We start from the raw sequence: 18,615 nt of genomic DNA, 5'->3' as shown, positions 1-18,615 counted from the left end.
CTGTGTTTAAGGCACTATGTATCATGTACACAGGTAATATTAACATACATGCTACAGACTGGTATTCAGACAGCACCTTAAGCCACAGGTAGTCCTCGGTCTTGTCAGCCACCTCTCCATGGTTGTCTGCGATGTCACACTTCCCGATGAGGCAGTAGACGGCCCTCTTGTAGGGGTCAGCACAGTTCCTCAGCACTCTGCGGTAGTGGAGACGCAGCTTGTTCTCTGTGGCGGGGGCCAGGCTGAGGAGAGGACACAGCATAGGTCAGACAGAGCTTAAGACAGAGACAAATAGTTGGAGAGAGGATGAGTACTAAGCAGATTAGTTTCTATTCATATGAGAAAAGCAATCACAATGGTGGTTTGGTGTTCTGAGCCATGGTGTTACAGCACTTCAAGTTGCAGGAGAAAGTGAAACAGAGAACCTAACCCAGGTGACTACACACAGTGGAGGTACACAGTATGTGTGAGGTTCCTACCGTCTGTCAGGGCTGTTCATGTACTCCTGGAACCAGGTCTTGAAGTCTCCCAGCTGGTGCTGAGCCCGGTTCACCACCTGCATGGCAGCCCCCAGGTCCCCACAGCGCAGGCAGTAGTAGATCAGAGCCCAGACTGGGTGACCCTCCACCTCACCATCCTGTTATAACACACACGGCTGAGTTTAGCTGTGCGTATTGTTTTTTATTTAACTAGGTAAGTCAGTTAAGAACAAATTCTTATTTACAGTGACAGCCTATCCCGGCCAAACCCTATCCCAGACAAAGCTGGGCCAATTGTGCGCCACCCTATGGGACTCCCAATCACGGTCGGGTGTAATACAGCCTGGAATCGAACCAGGGTCTGTAGTGACACCTCTAGCACTGAGATGCAGTGCCTTAGACTGCTGCGACACTCGGGAGCCCTACACGGATCTACACTACACTTAGTAAAAACACCATCTTGAATAATACAGTGCTATGTAAGGCTGTGCACATCGCTGATGTCGTCTCTAGCAGAATGTGCTGCAGTGTGGGGGCAGTACAGTACCTGCATGCCTGGCAGAGGCCCTGGCAGTTTGATGTTGAGGAAGCTGCGCACCAGCTGATAGGTGCCAGGGACTCCTCCTAGCTGGGCCTGGTGCAGGTTCCCAAACACCGTCACCATGGTGTAGTTCTTATAGCTACCGTAGTGGAAAGACAAAGAGAAATGTTAGTGGGAGGGGGGGTAACTACATGAGTGTAGTTTTATAATACATTAAGGGAGTGTTCTCATTCTAATTTGATGGTTCTGTCCTCCTCCGACCTGTTCTGCAGGAATTGAAGGGCCTGCGTGACGAAAGCCATCTGCATGTCCAAGGCCGTGCGGCTCTTCAGCGTGTCTTTGGCTGGGACCAGCAGCACGTCTGTCATCTGCTTCACCATTAACCACATGTCTGACACATTCTGGAGACACAAATACATCCATAAAAATGCCATAATTAGCCATTGAAGGGGAAGAAGAACCAACTAACGTATGCAGATGGGGGGATAATAATGTGGAATGGAGACGTGGATTAGCTTACCTTGTCATCCAGGCTGTCTGCCACTGAGGCACAGAGGTCTCCCAGGTTGGGCTGGACATGTCCATTCACTATCTTCTCATTAAAAACGTAGATCTGAGGCACAATAAAAGGAGAGAAAACACTGATGGAGCAGAGGAGAGTGATCAGTGCTGACACACTGAATGGCGACTGTTTCAGCACTAATGCCAGCAGGGCCCAGCCCTGATCCTGGTCACCACGATCCAGTCACCCAGGGGGGGCTACGATCGCATAGTAAAGTGATGGATGACAAGAAATAGAACAAAAAAGACGAAAACATTCAGGAGGTCATCAAAGGAGATCACAAAGACCTGTGGAAGATGACACCGCTGGCGATGTGGCGACACATTATGTCCTCTTTTACCAGCAGATGCTTTCCTCTTTCACCCAGAATGTACAGACTGGAGAGGACGAGACAGAGACAGGCTATCCTACACCTGTGCAGTGGGGCAGAGAAATTACCCAGCATGCCCTGGCTCTTTCAGCTAATCAATTTCTCTGATCTGTTGCTGCCTTGCTTAGCATGACCCCATTACTATGAAGTGGACTACAGTGCAGCTGCATCCTGACTGAGGCTGTGCTTCCATTCAGCTCATTAGGTCAAATCAAATCTTATTTATCATACACATAGTTAGCAGATATTAATGCGAGTGTAGCGAAATGCTTGCGCTTCTAGTTCCGACAGTGCAGTAATATCTAACAAGTAATCTAACAATTCCACAACAACTACTTTATACACACAAAAGTAAGGTTCCAGGGCACTTAGCTCCAGGCTGACTGGATGCATTACAGCCTATTGAAGTCTAAAATCATAACATAGGGAAATATGTAAAATACACAAGAGGATGGGTTTTGGTGATTCACATCTTTGAACATTTGAAATTAGATTAATTGAGGACTGCACTTCCCTTTTGGGCCATTTACTGTAGGTATCTCAGGCTAATCGTTATAAGTGGTACTGCAGCGCAATCAGCGTCAAGCCAAATTACTGACCTGTCGTCCATAGGCCACCTCCACGCTGTCAAGAGCACTCCGTCCAGGAACTCCTGCGTCACTCACAAAGCTGGGCTGCAACATAGACACACAGGGAGACGAATCATGACTACCGTATGTACGTGAATGTAAAAAACAGAAGTGATTTCTGACTAAATAGAAAAAGCTAAAGTAAATGGAAAACATAAGAAGAGTGAAGAGTGTTCGCTTGGTTGCTCATAATTGTAAAGCCATGGCCAATGTAGCGTGAAAGCCATTGTGAACAAAGTTCACGCTTGAATGCAGACACATTCTAAATGCGAGCACGCACAAACATTTATCCAGATCGACCTTGCATTCTTCAGAAACAAAAGGGACACACCCATACAATGTATGTTAAACGTAGAGGGTTGTCCAGGTAAGGGATAATCAATGAGGGGCTATGCGTTCTATGGAAAAGCATGAACGACGTGGAAGGTGTGTGTGTGGAACTGACTTTCCACGGAGTTGCATTATTTTCCAGAGAACACTTAGAACCACGAGTTGATTATCCCTTTTATACCATGGCTATAATTTATGTGTTCATTTGCCAGTAGAAATGTGTTCATTTGCCAGTAGAAATGTGTTCATTTGCCAGTAGAAATGTGTTAATTTGCCACCAGAAATGTGTTCATTTGCCACCAGAAACGTGTTCATTTGCCACTAGAAATGTGTTCATTTGCTCATTTGCCACTAGAAATGTGTTCATTTGCCACTAGAAATGTGTTCATTTGCCACTAGAAATGTGTTCATTTGCCACTAAATGTGTTCATTTGCCACTAGAAATGTGTTCATTTGCCAGTAGAAATGTGCTCATTTTCCACTAGAAATGTGTTCAAAATCCACTGAAGTAGCTAGCAAGTTTGCTAGATAGCTGCAGTAGTTGCCGTGGTAACCAAACAGACTGGCTAGTTTAGCTAAACAAACCATCAGTCCTAGTAGCTTGCCATTATGAAAATCTAATTCAACAATGCCAATGTTTTTAATTCGACTTTTGCTTTCAAAAGCAGCTCAAACATAGAACATGTAAGAACTATAGCCATTGAATTCTACCGTGCAAACATACAGCGCTTTACAAGGAAATAATGCACGCTCTAGAATGCCCTTCAAGCCAATCAGAAACAAGTATTCAAGAATGCCATGGTATAATGCAGTATAAGGCTGTATGAGACATGGCATTATAAGAGGAGAGCATATGAGCAAGAACTGAACACAGTAGAGGGTGTGTTTCTGACATAGGGAGTGAACAGCAGGTCAGACGTGGACAATTTAACTGTTGGATAATAATGCAATAAGCACAGAGAAGGACAAAATCCCCCAAAAATCCAAGTGTCAACTCCAACACACACTCCACTGGAGAATGTGCCAGAGCTACAGTTTAGGAAAGCAATGTAGCTACTGTGCTAAATACAGGAGCCCTGAAGGTAACCTAAACAAAGCTGTCTGCATAAAACCAAGCTTGCTTTGGTAAAGACCGATAACATGGTGGAAAACCAAAGCCGAATGTGGCTTTTCTTTATCCATTATTAAAAACAGGAGTACTTGCCATATCTTTTTTTTGGAAACGTATCAATTTTTTATGGAAATTCTTGCAAATTGGAGGCGGTCATTGAATTTCGCAACATTCATGTGGGTTAGTATCAGTTTTTGACGAGTGTGTATTTTTCTAAATGTGTGCAAGTCATATATTAAGTATAGAAATTATATCTGGATGTGTGAAATTATATCTGGATGTGTGCTTTACGTACTGGAGTTCATAGGGTCTATATGGCGAGACTGACCTCTATGTCTTGGCTGAAGTCCAGAGCATCTTCCCCTGCTCCCAACAAGGTGTGCAGTACTCTCTGTTTCACCTGCTCCCACTGAACCAGCATGGACTCGCGGTGGTACTCCTCTGCCAAGAGGAACGTCTGACAGAGAACAAGAACATGTGAGCACGAAATAGAGAGAGAGAAAAAGAGAAATGTAACTTGGACAGACCAATTTGAAAGAATTTGAGAGAACCAGGCTAGGATGCATAAATGGGATAGAGACCTTGTGATTTGTTAAAAATAGCTAACACTGCAAAACCTCTCGCCATGAGAGATATCTATGCACAATAAACACCTCCAATCATCACAGTCACCCATGCAGGTATCCTGGGGCCCCACACAGTGAAAGTGAGATCTGGGACTTCAAACTGGGTCACGCCCTGTGATGCCTGGGTGTGTGGAGGGATGGGATTGTGACGCTAAATGGGTCTGCATTCATGGCTGGTCCAGATTTAGCCAAGAACAGATTAGACAAGAAATAGACAAGGTCTCTGGATTCTATCTCAATCCCACCGGGACAGAGGATGATAATTGGAACTGTTCCTAATTAAAGCCGCTCTGAAGTCATGCAGAGGAAACCATTTTAGAAAGATAATAGGCTAAGGGTTTAATCGGAACAAGGTGAGCAAATCATGATTGGCAACCGAGGGTATGGGTTTATTATTTTTATTCAAAAGTGTGAGACTGATTGAAAATATAGCGTACGTATTTGAAAATTAGGTATGCCACGCTGTCACGGAGAGAAAAGTTGGGAGATACAATCTATGACCGAAACAAATCTGTCCCATCTATTCAACAGGTATGTAAAAGAAAATGTAAAAAATGTAAAACAAATGGGATTATTAGATGTGGACATGGGGTGCAATGAGGGTGTGGTCATGGCAACTAGTCAGAGGAGAGTGTGCCACCTACTCTGCGACGTGACTCCTCGATGGCAGAGAGCAGCGCATTGTCCCTCTCATTCTTCAGAAAGCCCTGGAAGGAGAGAAATGGCTGGAGGTTAACCTACTTTCCACTTGACCACACATACACGGCTCCTGCAAGACGCTAGCTGCAAGGGCTCCTAAGGAGAAGAAAGAACTATCATTATCATGATCGCTGTGCTAAAAATGGGAGAAGCTAACAATCAGGGCGTAGCCCGTAGAAGCCTCCTCCAGACCTGACATTCTGAACATTCAAAAATAACTTCTGTTACATATCTTCTCAAGCGTTAAGACATTTTCATGCTCATTCTATACAGCTCCAGCCCATCTACCAATCCCCCACAGTTCAACAGAGCAAAAACCCAGAGCCCATCAAGGCATTTTACAGTTATTTCAACAGCCTGACTGATAAGCACCAGCCGATTAGGCTCACAGCACCTGTCCCTTTGTCCCCATATCATCCCATCTTCAATTTCCTACCTTAGGGAACAAACTCCAGTGGGCTGACATTCATCAGCATCTACATTCAACTGGCTAACATCATATACAAGAGATGGATGGATGCATCTTGAAGAGACTAAAATGTACAATGTCCGTCTGCGGTCAAAATGGTGATATAGCAAGCTTACCATTAGGTACCCCCAGAAATGGCAGTACTATTGCTGTTACAATACCTACACACCTAAATTGGCCTCGTTTTCTCAAGTTAACAACATAATGAGGTTAACGAGCAAATTTGCACACTGTAGACTGTGCTCATCCCTTACAGAGTAAGCTAATTAATGTACACTTTGGAAGGCAGAGAAACAGCCTCAGCTCCCTTCGATGCACGAAGAAAAAGAGAAAACATTTTGTACCCAGAACAGGCAGAACCGCCCTCAGAGTAGAGCTGTAGGCTTGCACCAGGCAGCCAGAGTGGCAGGGGGAATGAAACTCACACACCCACACATACAGCAAAGATGTAGAACAGGGCGGTGGTGGAGGGGTCAATGCATCTAAATCAGGGTGGGGCTGGCTATGGGCAAGAATAAGAGCTAGCTTACTGTATGCCAAATGGTGGTGATGAAATCACCCATAGAAACATTGTGGATCGGGAGTAACCAAAGCCAAGCCCATGACTTTGACGCATAGTGACCACCAGCCTGCCACAATGACACAGATACCCTGATAAGACACAGTCATCACAATGGATTAAGCCCACCCTCTGTGATACTGGACACTGTCTTAATATAATCTAGGCTAAACACCGGCCACACCCTTCCACAATGTGAGGACACCAACTTGCCCTAAAAATCTGATAATTTAGCCTATAGTTGCTTTCCATATTCCATAAGAGTCGGTTACGTAAGAGACAGTCTCATGCATTTTAGAGAGGAATTACCTTTTATGCAGACGTGACATTTTCAAAGCTGAATAGGGTAATGTCATACTTGAGTCTGCGATTAAAGGGGCAATCCAGTGCAAAAAGTGATTTTCCTTTTTAAATGTGTTATTTTATTTTCACACTAGGAGGTTGAAATAACACTGAAATTGTAGAAATGATCATTCCCTTTTAGAGCTATTTGAATAAATAAAAAACACCTGGAATTTCGGCCTGTTGAGGGAGAATAAACTTTTTGTCCCAAAGCACATCACAATCTGATCTAATTAGTCTGACCAATGACCAGTAATCTTTTATTTGCATATGTATGCTCCTACTTTGAAAGGGTAAGCTCTAGAGTTTAGACGATACTATCCACCATTTAGGGCTGAGTATGTAAATATATTTACATTTGTATCAACACGATCAGACTGAGCATTTCAATAGCAAAAGGAAGCTCATGGAAATAAATGATCAAATCTATATTTGGAGCTATTTTCATGAAAAAAAGTGAAATATTTGACATAGTGATTTTAAAAGATGGCATGGGGGCTTTAAGGCCTGCAGGCACACATGTACACTTCCTCGTCTAACATTAGGAGATACTATAGAAATATGTGAACATTCAGAAACGGCAGACTAGGCAACAAAAAAAAGAGCAAAACTAAGCCTATTCGGTCCTTTTACAGGTGTCAATAGGATATATAATAATATATAGCAGCCTATGCATTCTTTCAGATAATGGGCCTTTCCCTGCACACCGTCTCGGTCTTGGCGCCCGTCATCTCCAGGACGGACGGAGCAGCATCCCCCTTCCCCCTCACAGCTGCTTCAGCACCACAGCCCTCCCCCGTGCCACAGGCTCAAACCCTCGCCCCTGCCTGTCCACTCCATCGCATCACCAGACCAGACATCAGAGTTGCAGCCGTCCGCGTCTTGACTGACAGCTATAAATTATCATTGAAATAATACTTCTTCAGCAGCCGACCGTCAAATGACAAGTGTAAATGCACAGTGCGGAGAGAGCCAAGAGAGGGGGGGGGGGGGGCTGAGGCTTTTCAGTATCACAAGTAATAAGAGCAGTAACTATCATCTATTCAATAGATAAATCAAAAGGATGATTTCCTGCTGTATCTTGCCAATTACATTTCTTGCTCAGTCATTGTGCTGGGTCCTCCCATCCTCCTGTCGTCTGTGGCAGAGAGAGGAGCGCCCCCCTCAGGAGATTCTGCTCTCCAAATGAAACAGGTTCTACCCAGTTTGCACCCTAGGAGCTGACAATGGAGCTATTTATATACCAGGAGAGCTCAGGTCATGTCTCCACACACAGCAAGACACACAAAGAGGAGAAATCTGAATAAATGTATACATTTCCTAGTGATGTGGCATTGTGTGAAGAACAAAACGGATAATGCGTTTCAGTCTATGGTTTCCAGAAAGCGAAGGGTCCAAAAGGGAGGGGGAACTTATCCGCATTTTCAGCGATTAATGCATTTCCAAATAAACCTTAATTGAAATCATACACTGTAGGCCATCATTTCATATTTAGGCAACAATAGAAGCTCTAAACTCCATGAGTAACACACAAAGAAGCTGTAAACTCCCTGGATCTTATATTCATGGAATTTATCCAGCGAAATACACATATGCACTATGTAACCCAATATAGCCAGCGTGTCAATCTCTAGAACCTTCTAGATAATTGCATTGTCCCTCACAATTTGTATTGCGCATACTGCTTACGGTTTTGCAAGAACAGAAAACATTCACTATTGTTTACTAAAGTAGAACTCGAGAAAAGAAAAGGTAAAGCATAGGAAGAAATACACACATTACACATGCTCCATAACACGGTGCTGATACGTGTCACATACATGCGCACATACAATATTTGGCAGGGCTCGGTCAAACGAGCAGTCTAAAGCAATCTACGGGTTCAAAAATTATGCATTTTTAATTCACAAATGATCGTGATTGTACTGTCTGCACATGGTTATACCACCACAAACAGAAAGCATTCTATAACATCTTAAAATAAATGATCTGTCATCTGGATTTGTTTAATTCTGTTTCAACATTTTCCCTTAGTGTAATGCTGCTCAGCAGTTCCACAGAGACAATAAAAAAACTACGTGTGACGGGTCAGTAGCTAAAAACCTGCAGCTCATCTTCATTTACTCTGAGACAATGAGTGGAGTACGGGAGGTGAAACCCCACCCTTGTGCCACCACTTCCTGTGTAGAGAATAAGCATTCATTTAAGTGAACACCACCATAATCATCGTTATCATCTCCATAGTCACAGACAGAGTGACAGGAAGCGAGAAAAAGTAAAGAGAAGGTGACAGACAGATCTTGACACAGACAGATGTACGAACGCAGTGGGTCTGTGTGTGGAGGCAATACTTACTCATGCTGTGGCTCAGCCTGCCAGGCAGGGAGAGAAGAGGCGCAGGTAGCCAGGCGTAGACAGACCTATACCTGACACTAAACACACTGCCCCGTCTCTCCAGCTGAAGAACTGAGCCGGAACCATTCTGGGGCGTTTTCGGACCCGCCGACAGGCCGGCATCGCAGATGCTGCACCTTCCTCACGCAATGTGGGCCACCGGTGTGAACCCAGATATGTACCACATGAAGGGTTACTGTAGGCTGTTTTATTGTTGGAGGACTGTACCAAGTCATCCCTCAGACACAGGGGGGGATCAAGGAGGAGTGATCACTCAACCTCACAGGTCTTCCCCTCTCCATCAGTAGATCCTTCCCCGCCGCCTGCTTCTTTCCAGCATCCCCGCTGTCCTCTTCTCTCAGTACCACTCATTTCTTCCTTTTTATACATATGCATCATACTCTTTTTCCCTCCTCCCCCAGCGCAATGCAATTAATGTAATGGATTTTCTCTCCCTCTGCTGATGGCTTCCGACATCCTGTCCAGAAAGTGGGCTAATAATCCTCTTAAGAGTCATGTTTAGTTAATGAGAAGGGTGCAGTGGCTTCTCAGGGGGGTATACACCGAGTCCACGGCTGCACAGTCCAAGACACAGGCTGCACAGACCAAAACACAGGCTGCACATGTGAAGCTATTTCCCCAAAGTCTGCTGTAGCAGCAGCTGCGCTTATCAGACTCTGTCAAGAGAATGCATGCCATCACTATAGCTGCTCTCAGAGAAAGAGGGGGGAGGGAGAGAAAGGAGGAGCAGAAAAAGATGGAATAGAGAAACAGAGCAGGAGAGAAATACTTCTCTCTGCCATTTTATCATTCCACTCTTTTTCTCACCCCTATTCTATTTTCCTTTGGGTTTTATTCTGTCCATCGTTTCTCTTATTGCTCCCTCTTTCTCTCCATCCTTCCCTTGGTTATTTCTATCACCCCTTTCTCACCCTCAAATTGTTTTCCTTTGTCTCCATTCTCACTGACGTGACCCACATCAACACATACAAATATAACAAATGGCCAGAAATGCAGAGTAGGCTACATAAATCATATGCATTCGCAACCATGTATACTACAGACATCATTCACACCTCAATTCCTTTCTCTGAGCCACCCACATAGAGACAGAGGCTACGCCTCATCAGCATCCAGCTTTTCCTTTGTGTTAGCCAAGCTAACCCTTCAGCACATGAACATACAGTAAGTACTACACAGTGGAATCATGCTCAATGTAAAGAACACTACACAATATTATCACCAGGGCCTAGGCTACTGAAAAGACCAAGCTATGGATGCAGTGCAGACAATGGGGAGAATGTCAATCAGTACCACCTCACATACAAGTATAATTTCCTCGGCCTAATTGTCGTGATCAAAGAATAGCTCAAAGGTTGGCAATACATAGGCTAGGTATGAAAGATATATTACTTAGCAATCAAGGAACACACAGTTTGTATTGTAACATAGGCTATTTGAGAATTTCATTGTCCCCCAGTTTGAGAACAATCAATCTAATAGCTTTTCTGTACCTTGACTAAACTTTACAAAGGCTCCCTGCCCTTGAGGTTAACACGAGCCACCAGTAATGTGAGAGTAATTGTGGCTTTATACAGCAAGGCCACATAGGTTTCCAAAACATATGTCCCATTAATTGCCTATGAAAACTATCATGTGAAAAATAGACAGAAATACAGCTATGCATAGTGGATAGGGAGTACAGTACAGTAGAAGGCCAGCCACTTCCCACTGTGTCTGGCCCAAGCACTCAACTGAGTCCAGCTAAAAGGGCCTGGTTAAATCCTGCCAAGAGGCTAAGTGCACTTCCAGTAAAACCAAGGCTCCACCCGGCCGGCCCACCACATGTCAGGTTGAAGATTATGGAGAGGGAGCACTGGGGTCATCAGAAAATGAGGAGATCAATACAACACCCCACTCATTCCTTGACTATCTGTGGCCTTCCCATCCCCCCTCAGAGACCCACTCAGCCCATGTTAAAGGCCTAATTGGAATCATAATTTTCTGATAGTGTGGATGCAACCTCTTCTAGAACAGGCTAATCAATGCATTTGATTTTGCAATATTATGAACACTGCTAAAATAAATATTGTAGTGTCAATGTCTTTTTACCCAGTTAAGAGCAAAAGAGAACATTGTATGTTATAGTTTGACGGTCTGGGAGTGGCCAGAGGATGGCAGCCTTCTTAAAACTGATTTAACTTCTTTAGGAAAACAGCCCTAATGTTGGAAACAAATATGTTGTCATCCAGCCACATGCATTTATTTTCCAAGCTATAGCACACAATATTTTACATATAGCAGGTTTTTAAAGGACCAAAGAGTTTAGTCTGCTTCATGTTATCATGTTTGCCATGGAAAAAATATTGCGCTACTAGTATCGTCCCGGCCCTACAGTCTGAAGGCCACTAACACAATGGAATAACTGTATAGTAATGGTGCTAAACATATTTTTCTTATTATATTTCAACATACTGTATACTGACTGGAGGTTATTCCCCCATCTTCTATTCCTCATCTGAGACAGTTCAGACTGTTCCCACTAAATAGCTTCAGATTTGCAGAAACATAATCCGTTGATGTAACACAATTGTCAGAAGTGCTACCATTAACTAATTAGCAGGCATCTCACATTTCATTTACTTCCATAGAAAATCATATAAATGAGTAAGATGGCGCCGACAGATGGCAGCTCTGCTTCTAGCTCCTAAGCAACTCTGCAGTATTTAGTTTTTGTGTGTGTTATTTCTTACATTATTAGACCAAAAAATGTTTTGTGTTATTACATACAGCCGGAAATAACTTTTGGATATCAGAGTGGTGGTAACTCACCAGCATTACGACCAGGAATACGACTTTCCTGAATTGGATCCTTTGTTCGTACCCCCCAGGGCAATTGAACTTATTCCAGAGGCTGATCCAAATCACCGCCATTGGAGAATGGACTTCTAGTATGACTCAGGAGGCGTGCACACCATCCACCACTTCAGAGTATATTACTCGCTAATGTTCAGTCTCTGGATAATAAAGTAGACAAGCTCAGAGGATCTCCTTCCAGAGAGAGATCAGGGATTGTAACATACTGTTTCACGGAAACATGGCTCTTTCTGGATATACTGTCCCTGTCCATACAGCCAGCTGGGTTCTCAGTACAACGCGCAGACAGGAATAAAGAACTCACCGGGAAGAAGGCGGGGTGTATGTTTCATGATTAATTACTCATGGTGTGATTGTGATAACGTACAGAAACTCAAGTCCTTTTGTTCATCTGACCTAGAATAGCTTACAATCAAATGCCGACCGTATAACCTCCCAAGAGAATTCTCTTCGGTTATAGTCACTGCCGTGTATATTCCCCGTCAAGCCGATACCATGACAGCCCTCAAACAACAACAGTGGACTTTATGCAAACTGGAAACCACATATCCTGGGGCTGCATTTATTGTAGCTGGGGATTTTAACAAAGCAAATGAGGAAAACGCTACTGAAGTTATACCAACACACTGAGTGTAGTACTCGCGCTGGTAAAACATTGGTCCACTGCTACTCAACTTTCGAAATGCCTACAAGTCCCTCCACCGCCCTCCCTTTGGCAAATCTGATCACGACTCCATTTTGCTCCTCCCTTCCTATAAGCAGAAACTATAACAGGAAGTACCAGTGCTAAGGTCTATTCAACGCTGGTCTGACCAATCGGAATCCATGCTTCAAGATTGTTTTTATCAGTCGGACTGGGATATGTTCCGGGTAGACTCTGAGAATAACATCAACGAATACACGGATACAGTGACAGAGTTCATCAGGAAATGTATAGGAGATGTTGTACCCACTGTGACTTTTAAACCTACCCAAACCAGAAACCGTGGATAGATGGCAGCATTTGCTGTAAACTGAAAGCGTGAACCACCGTATTTAACCATGGCAAGGTGACTGGGAATATGGCCGAATACAAACAGTGTAGTTAATCCCTCCTTAAGGCAATCAAACAGGCAAAACGTCAGTGCACTGCAGAGACAAAGTGGAGTCGCAATTCAACGGCTCAGACACGAGACCTATGTGGCAAAGTCTACAGACAATCACGGACCACAAAGGGAAAACCAGCCACGTCGCGGACATTGACATCTTGCTTCCGGACAAGCTAAACACCTTCTTCGCCTGCTTTGAGGATAACAAGGACAGCGGGCTCTCCTTTTCCGTGGCCGACGTAAGTAAGACATTTAAGGGTGTTAACCCTCGCAAGGCTGGTGGCCCAGGGGGCATCCCTTGCCCCGTCCTCAGAGCATGTGCAGACCAGCTGGCTGGAGTGCTTACGGACATATTCAATCTCTCCCTATCCCAGTCTGCTGTCCCCACTTGCTTCAAGATGTCCACGATTGTTCCTGTACCCAAGAAAGCAAAGGTAACTGAACTAAATGTTTATCGCCCCGTAGCACTCACTTCTGTCATCATGAAGTGCTTTGAGGGGCTACTTAACCTCTACCTTTCCTGACACTTCAATTTGCTTAACGCCCTAATAGAGTCACAGATGATACAATCGCCATTGCACTGCACACGACCCTATCCCATCTGGAAAAGAGGAATACCTATGTAAGAATGCTGATCATTGACTATACCTCAACATTCAACACCATATTACCCTCCAAGCTCATCATTAAGCTTGAGGCCCTGGGTCTGAACCCCGCCCTGTGCAACTGGGTCCTGGACTTCCTGACGGGCCGCCCCCAGGCGGTGAAGGTAGGAAACAACACCTCCACTTCGCTGATCCTCAACACAGGGGCTCCACAAGGGTGCGTGCTCGACCCCCTCCTGTACTGTACTCCGTTCACCCATGACTGCGTGGCCACGCACACCTCCAACTCAATCATCAAGTTTTCAGACGCCACAACAGTAGTAGGCCTGATTACCAACAACGATGAGACAGCCTACAGGGAGGAGGTGAGGACCCTGGGAGAGCGGTGCCAGGAAAATAACCTCTCACGCAACGTCAACAGTACAAAGGAGCTGATCGCGGACTTCAGGAAACAGCAGAGGGAGCACGCCCCTATCCACATTGATGGGACCGCAGTGGAGAAGTTCCTGACCTCATCCAGAAGGCGAGGTCAGTACAGGTGCATCAAAGCTGGAACCAAGAGACTGAAAAACAGCTTATATCTCAAGGCCATCAGACCTTTAAATAGCCATCGCTAGCCGGCTTCCACCAGGTTAACCAACCCTGCACCTTAGAGGCTGCTGCCCTTGGAATCACTGGCCACTTTAATAATGGAACACTAGTCACTAGGGTTGCACATTTTAGGGAATATTCAGAGGTGGAAACTTTCCGTGGGAATTAACAGGGATATATGGGCATTAACGGAAATATATGCAAATGAATATTAATACCATTTAAATGTAGATGTTTTTTGCATTGGATATATTTACCATATCATATGGAGACAAACATAAACCTTTTACCTTATCATAAGTAGACAATTGCAAATTATTAAATCCTTCCAATTGAAATGAAATAAAAATTTGTTACGAATTGAACTTTAATTAAATGAGTTGACTCTTCACATGGGACGATTTCACTGAACAACAAAAGGGAATATTGAATGATCCCGAATGATCCATCGCATCTCCCAAAAACATTTTCAACATACATCTGTAAAATAATAGTGTAGAAACTAAAGTTAAGGTTGTCTTCCTCTCAGGCTTCCATGTCTTCACCCTGGACCTCCTCAATGTCCACCCCTTGAACATCAGACTGAGGCCTCATCGTCACTGTCACTTTCCAACCTCTTTGAGGATGGCTCATTGTCAGGCTCAAAAAGCCTAAAATTTGCCCAGATGGCCACCAATTGTTCCCATCTTGTATTTGTCAGCCTGTTGCGTGCTTTGGTGTGTGTGTTCCTAAACAAGAACCAGTTTTGCTCTAAGGCGGCTGACGTTGGTGGGATTTGGAGGATGATGGAGGCACCAGGGGAAAGAGCCTGAGATCCACAAAGTCCCTTCCACCAGGTGGCTGATTGGCACGACTGCCATATTGAATCTCCATCCCAAAGCCCTTTCTTGGAAGTGTACTTCGCCAGACTGTCAAGAACATTGCCCTCATTCAGGCCAAGGTGGTGAGACATGGTCGTGATGACACCATAGGCCTTGTTGATCTCTGCACCAGACAGGATGCTCTTGCCAGCATACTTGGGGTCCAACATGTATGCTGCGGCGTGTATGGGCTTTAGGCAGGAGTCTTCATTTCAGAACTGCAGTTTCCGATGCTTGGAGCAACAGTAAAGTGGGCAGGACAGTACGGATTTATACTTTTACATCTGCAAGCAGAATCTGAACATCAGACAGGATGGCATTGTCTCCCTCAATCCGTGCAATGGCTTCTGCTATAGGTTTCAAGAGTTTCAGACTGCTTAACACTCTCTCCCAAAATACATCATCCAGGAGGATCCCCCTGAACAAGGCAGTTAACCCACTGTTCCTCGGTAGGCCGTCATTGTAAACAAGAAGTTGTTCTTAACTGACTTGCCTAGTTAAATAAAAGTACAATTTAAAAAAAGATGGGGCTGTCTATATCGGCAGACTGTGATATGGCCATTTCTTGGAGAGACTCTTTCCCCTCCAGGAGACTGTCAAACATGATGACAACACCACCCCAACAGGTGTTGCTGGGCAGCTGCAATGTGGTGTTCTTATTCTTCTCACTTTGCTTGGTGAGGTAGATTGCTACTATAACTTGATGACACTTTACATACCTAACCATTTCCTTGGCTCTCTTGTATACTGTATTTCCTTTATTTTCAGTGCCATGATGTCCTTGAGGAGCAGATTCAATGCATGAGCAGCACAGCCAATGGGTGTGATGTGAGGGTAGGACTCCTCCACTTTAGACCAAGCAGCCTTCATGTTCGCAGCATTGTCTGTCACCAGTGCAAATACCTTCTGTGGTCCAATTTCATTGATGACTGCCTTCAGCAATGTAGAGACCGGTGTGTCTGTAGTTCATTGTGTCTGTGCTCTTGTAGAATACTGGTTGAGGGTTGGAGATTGTGTAGTTAATTATTCCTTGCCCACGAACATTCGACCACCCATCAGAGATGATTGCAATACAGTCTGCTTTCTCTATGATTTGCTTGACCTTCACTTGAACTCTGCATCCAGCAAATGAGTAGATAAAGCATGTCTGGTTGGAGGGGTGTATGCTGGGCGAAGAACATTCAGAAATCTCTTATACACATTGCCTGTGAGCATCAGAGGTGAACCAGTTGCATACACAGTTCGAGTACGACATTCATCAGCATTTCTCTGACTACGTTCCTCCATTGAGTCAAAACTTCTGATCCCAGGAGGACCATGAGCTGTTGCTATCGATAAGGTGTCTGATTCATAATTTTCAGCTCGAATAGAAGTAGAGGTCAGAGTTTGCTTGTTGTGAGTGCTGAGGGAACTTTATGCACTTGGCCTGATGATTCTGCATCTTTGTTGCATTCTTCACATATGATTTGGCACAGTATTTGCAAACGTACACAGCTTTTCCTTCTACATTAGCTGCAGTGAAATGTCTCCACACATCAGATAGTGCCCGTGGCTTTTTCCCTGTAAAGATTAGGAAAAGAATGGTAAAAAAAATATATATATACAATTCCATGTACAGATAAATAGTTAAGCAGTTAGATTAAACAACTCCTATGTAAGATAAATGTTTTAAAATTAAACAGGTATGGAAACAGGTGAATTAACACTCCTCAGTTAGCAGGCTCAAGCAAGCTAAAATCCACATGGTAGCAAAAACTAACCAGCAGAAATTGTTTACAAGTTAGAAATGATTTCAACACACTTTGCTGTAGGCTACTATTTACTAGTTAACAACAAATCATGTATGTCATATAAAATATATTCTCCCCACCCAGTATTGTAATCATAACTTACCAGAAAGCATGTAGTCCTCGGCTCAGACAGTGTAGTAGTGTGGGCTCAATAGCATCTCATTAGTGTGCAAGATCTTGAGAATCAGCTGTACATGTGATGTAAGTGAGCACTGTGCATGCAGAGGGTTGCAATTCCATTGAATTGAGAATAGTTTAATCAAAATATGCCACAAGACCTAGAATTGCCTTATGTGTATCCCACAAAAACGTTTCACTGTTATAAGCTAACTTTGATGAATTAAGTCCAGTGCTTAACCTCCCATGGAAAATTTCCGGAAAATTTCCAGAAATTTACCAGAAGGTTTCTGATCCTTTGCAACCTTACCAGTCACTTTAATAATGTTTACATACTGCTTTACTTATCTCATATGTACAGTTGAAGTCTGAAGTTTACACCTTAGCCAAATACATTTAAACTCAGTTTTTCACAATTCCTGACATTTAAAAATTCCCTGTCTTAGGTTAGTTAGGATCACCACTTTATTTTATGAACGTGAAATGTCAGTAATATTAGAGAGAATTATTTATTTCAGCTTTTATTTCTTTCATCACATTCCCAGTGGGTCAGAAACTTACATACACTCAATTAGTATTTGGTAGCATTGCCTTTAAATTGTTTAACTTGGGTCAAACGTTTCAGGTAGCCTTCCACAAGCTTCCCACAATAAGTTGGGTGAATTTTGGCCCATTCCTCCTGACAGAGCTGGTGTAACTGCGTCAGGATCGTGGACCTCTTTCCTCGCACACGATTTTTCAGTGCTACCCACAAATTTTCTATAGGATTGAGGTCAGGGCTTTGTGATGGCCACTCCAATACCTTGACTTTGTTGTCCTTAAGCCATTTGCCACAACTTTGGAAGTAAGCTTGGGGTCACTGTCCATTTGGAAGACCCATTTGCGACCAAGCTTTAACTTCCTGACTGATGTCTTGCGATGTTGCTTCAATATATTCACATAATTTTCTTTCCTCATGATGCCATCTATTTTGTGAAGTGCACCAGTCCCTCCTGCAGCAAAGCACTCCCACAACATGACGCTGCCACCCCCGTGCTTCATGGTTGGAATGGTGTTCTTCGGCTTGCAAGCCCCCCCCTTTTTCCTCCAAACATAACCGTGGTCATGATGGCCAAACAGTTATATTTTTGTTTCATCAGACCAGAGGATCAGTTTGCAGTTGCAAACCGTAGTCTGGATTTTTTATGACGGTTTTGGAGCAGTGGCTTCTTCCTTGCTGAGCGGCCTTTCAGGTTATGTCGACATAGGACTCATTTTTACTGTGGATATAGATACTTTTGTACCTGTTTCCTCCAGCATTTTCACAAGGTCCTTTGCTGTTGTTCTGGGATTGATTTGCACTTTTTGCACCAAAGTACGTTCATCTCTAGGAGACAGAACGCATCTCCTTCCTGAGCAGTTTGACGGCTGTGTGGTCCCATGGTGTTTATACTTGCGTACTATTGTTTGTACAGATGAAGTGGTACCTTCAGGTGTTTGGAAATTGCTCCCAAGGATGAACCAGACCTGTGGAGGTCTACAATCATTGTTTTTGAGGTCCTGGCTGATTTCTTCTGATTTTCCCATGATGTCAAGC

At 43.9% G+C, this 18,615-nt stretch overlaps 1 protein-coding gene across 3 annotated transcripts in view; it reads right to left on the bottom strand.

Moving 5' to 3' along the window:
- Positions 1-18,615, bottom strand: part of nup93 (nucleoporin 93) — a 33,723-nt gene that overhangs the window by 10,621 nt on the left and 4,487 nt on the right. For all 3 annotated transcript variants that reach the window (XM_071416968.1, XM_071416969.1, XM_071416970.1), the window contains exons 4-11: positions 5,293-5,355; positions 4,351-4,479; positions 2,552-2,626; positions 1,541-1,633; positions 1,282-1,421; positions 1,027-1,159; positions 480-637; positions 77-242 (exon numbers count right to left, since the gene is read on the bottom strand). In XM_071416968.1, coding sequence (XP_071273069.1) covers positions 77-242; positions 480-637; positions 1,027-1,159; positions 1,282-1,421; positions 1,541-1,633; positions 2,552-2,626; positions 4,351-4,479; positions 5,293-5,355 — 957 coding nt within the window. The remainder of the gene's footprint in view (positions 1-76; positions 243-479; positions 638-1,026; positions 1,160-1,281; positions 1,422-1,540; positions 1,634-2,551; positions 2,627-4,350; positions 4,480-5,292; positions 5,356-18,615) is intronic.

The sequence above is a fragment of the Salvelinus alpinus genome, chromosome 9 (assembly GCF_045679555.1).
Source record: "Salvelinus alpinus chromosome 9, SLU_Salpinus.1, whole genome shotgun sequence".
Lineage (NCBI taxonomy): Eukaryota > Metazoa > Chordata > Actinopteri > Salmoniformes > Salmonidae > Salvelinus > Salvelinus alpinus.
This window is presented reverse-complemented; position numbering and strand designations above follow the sequence as displayed.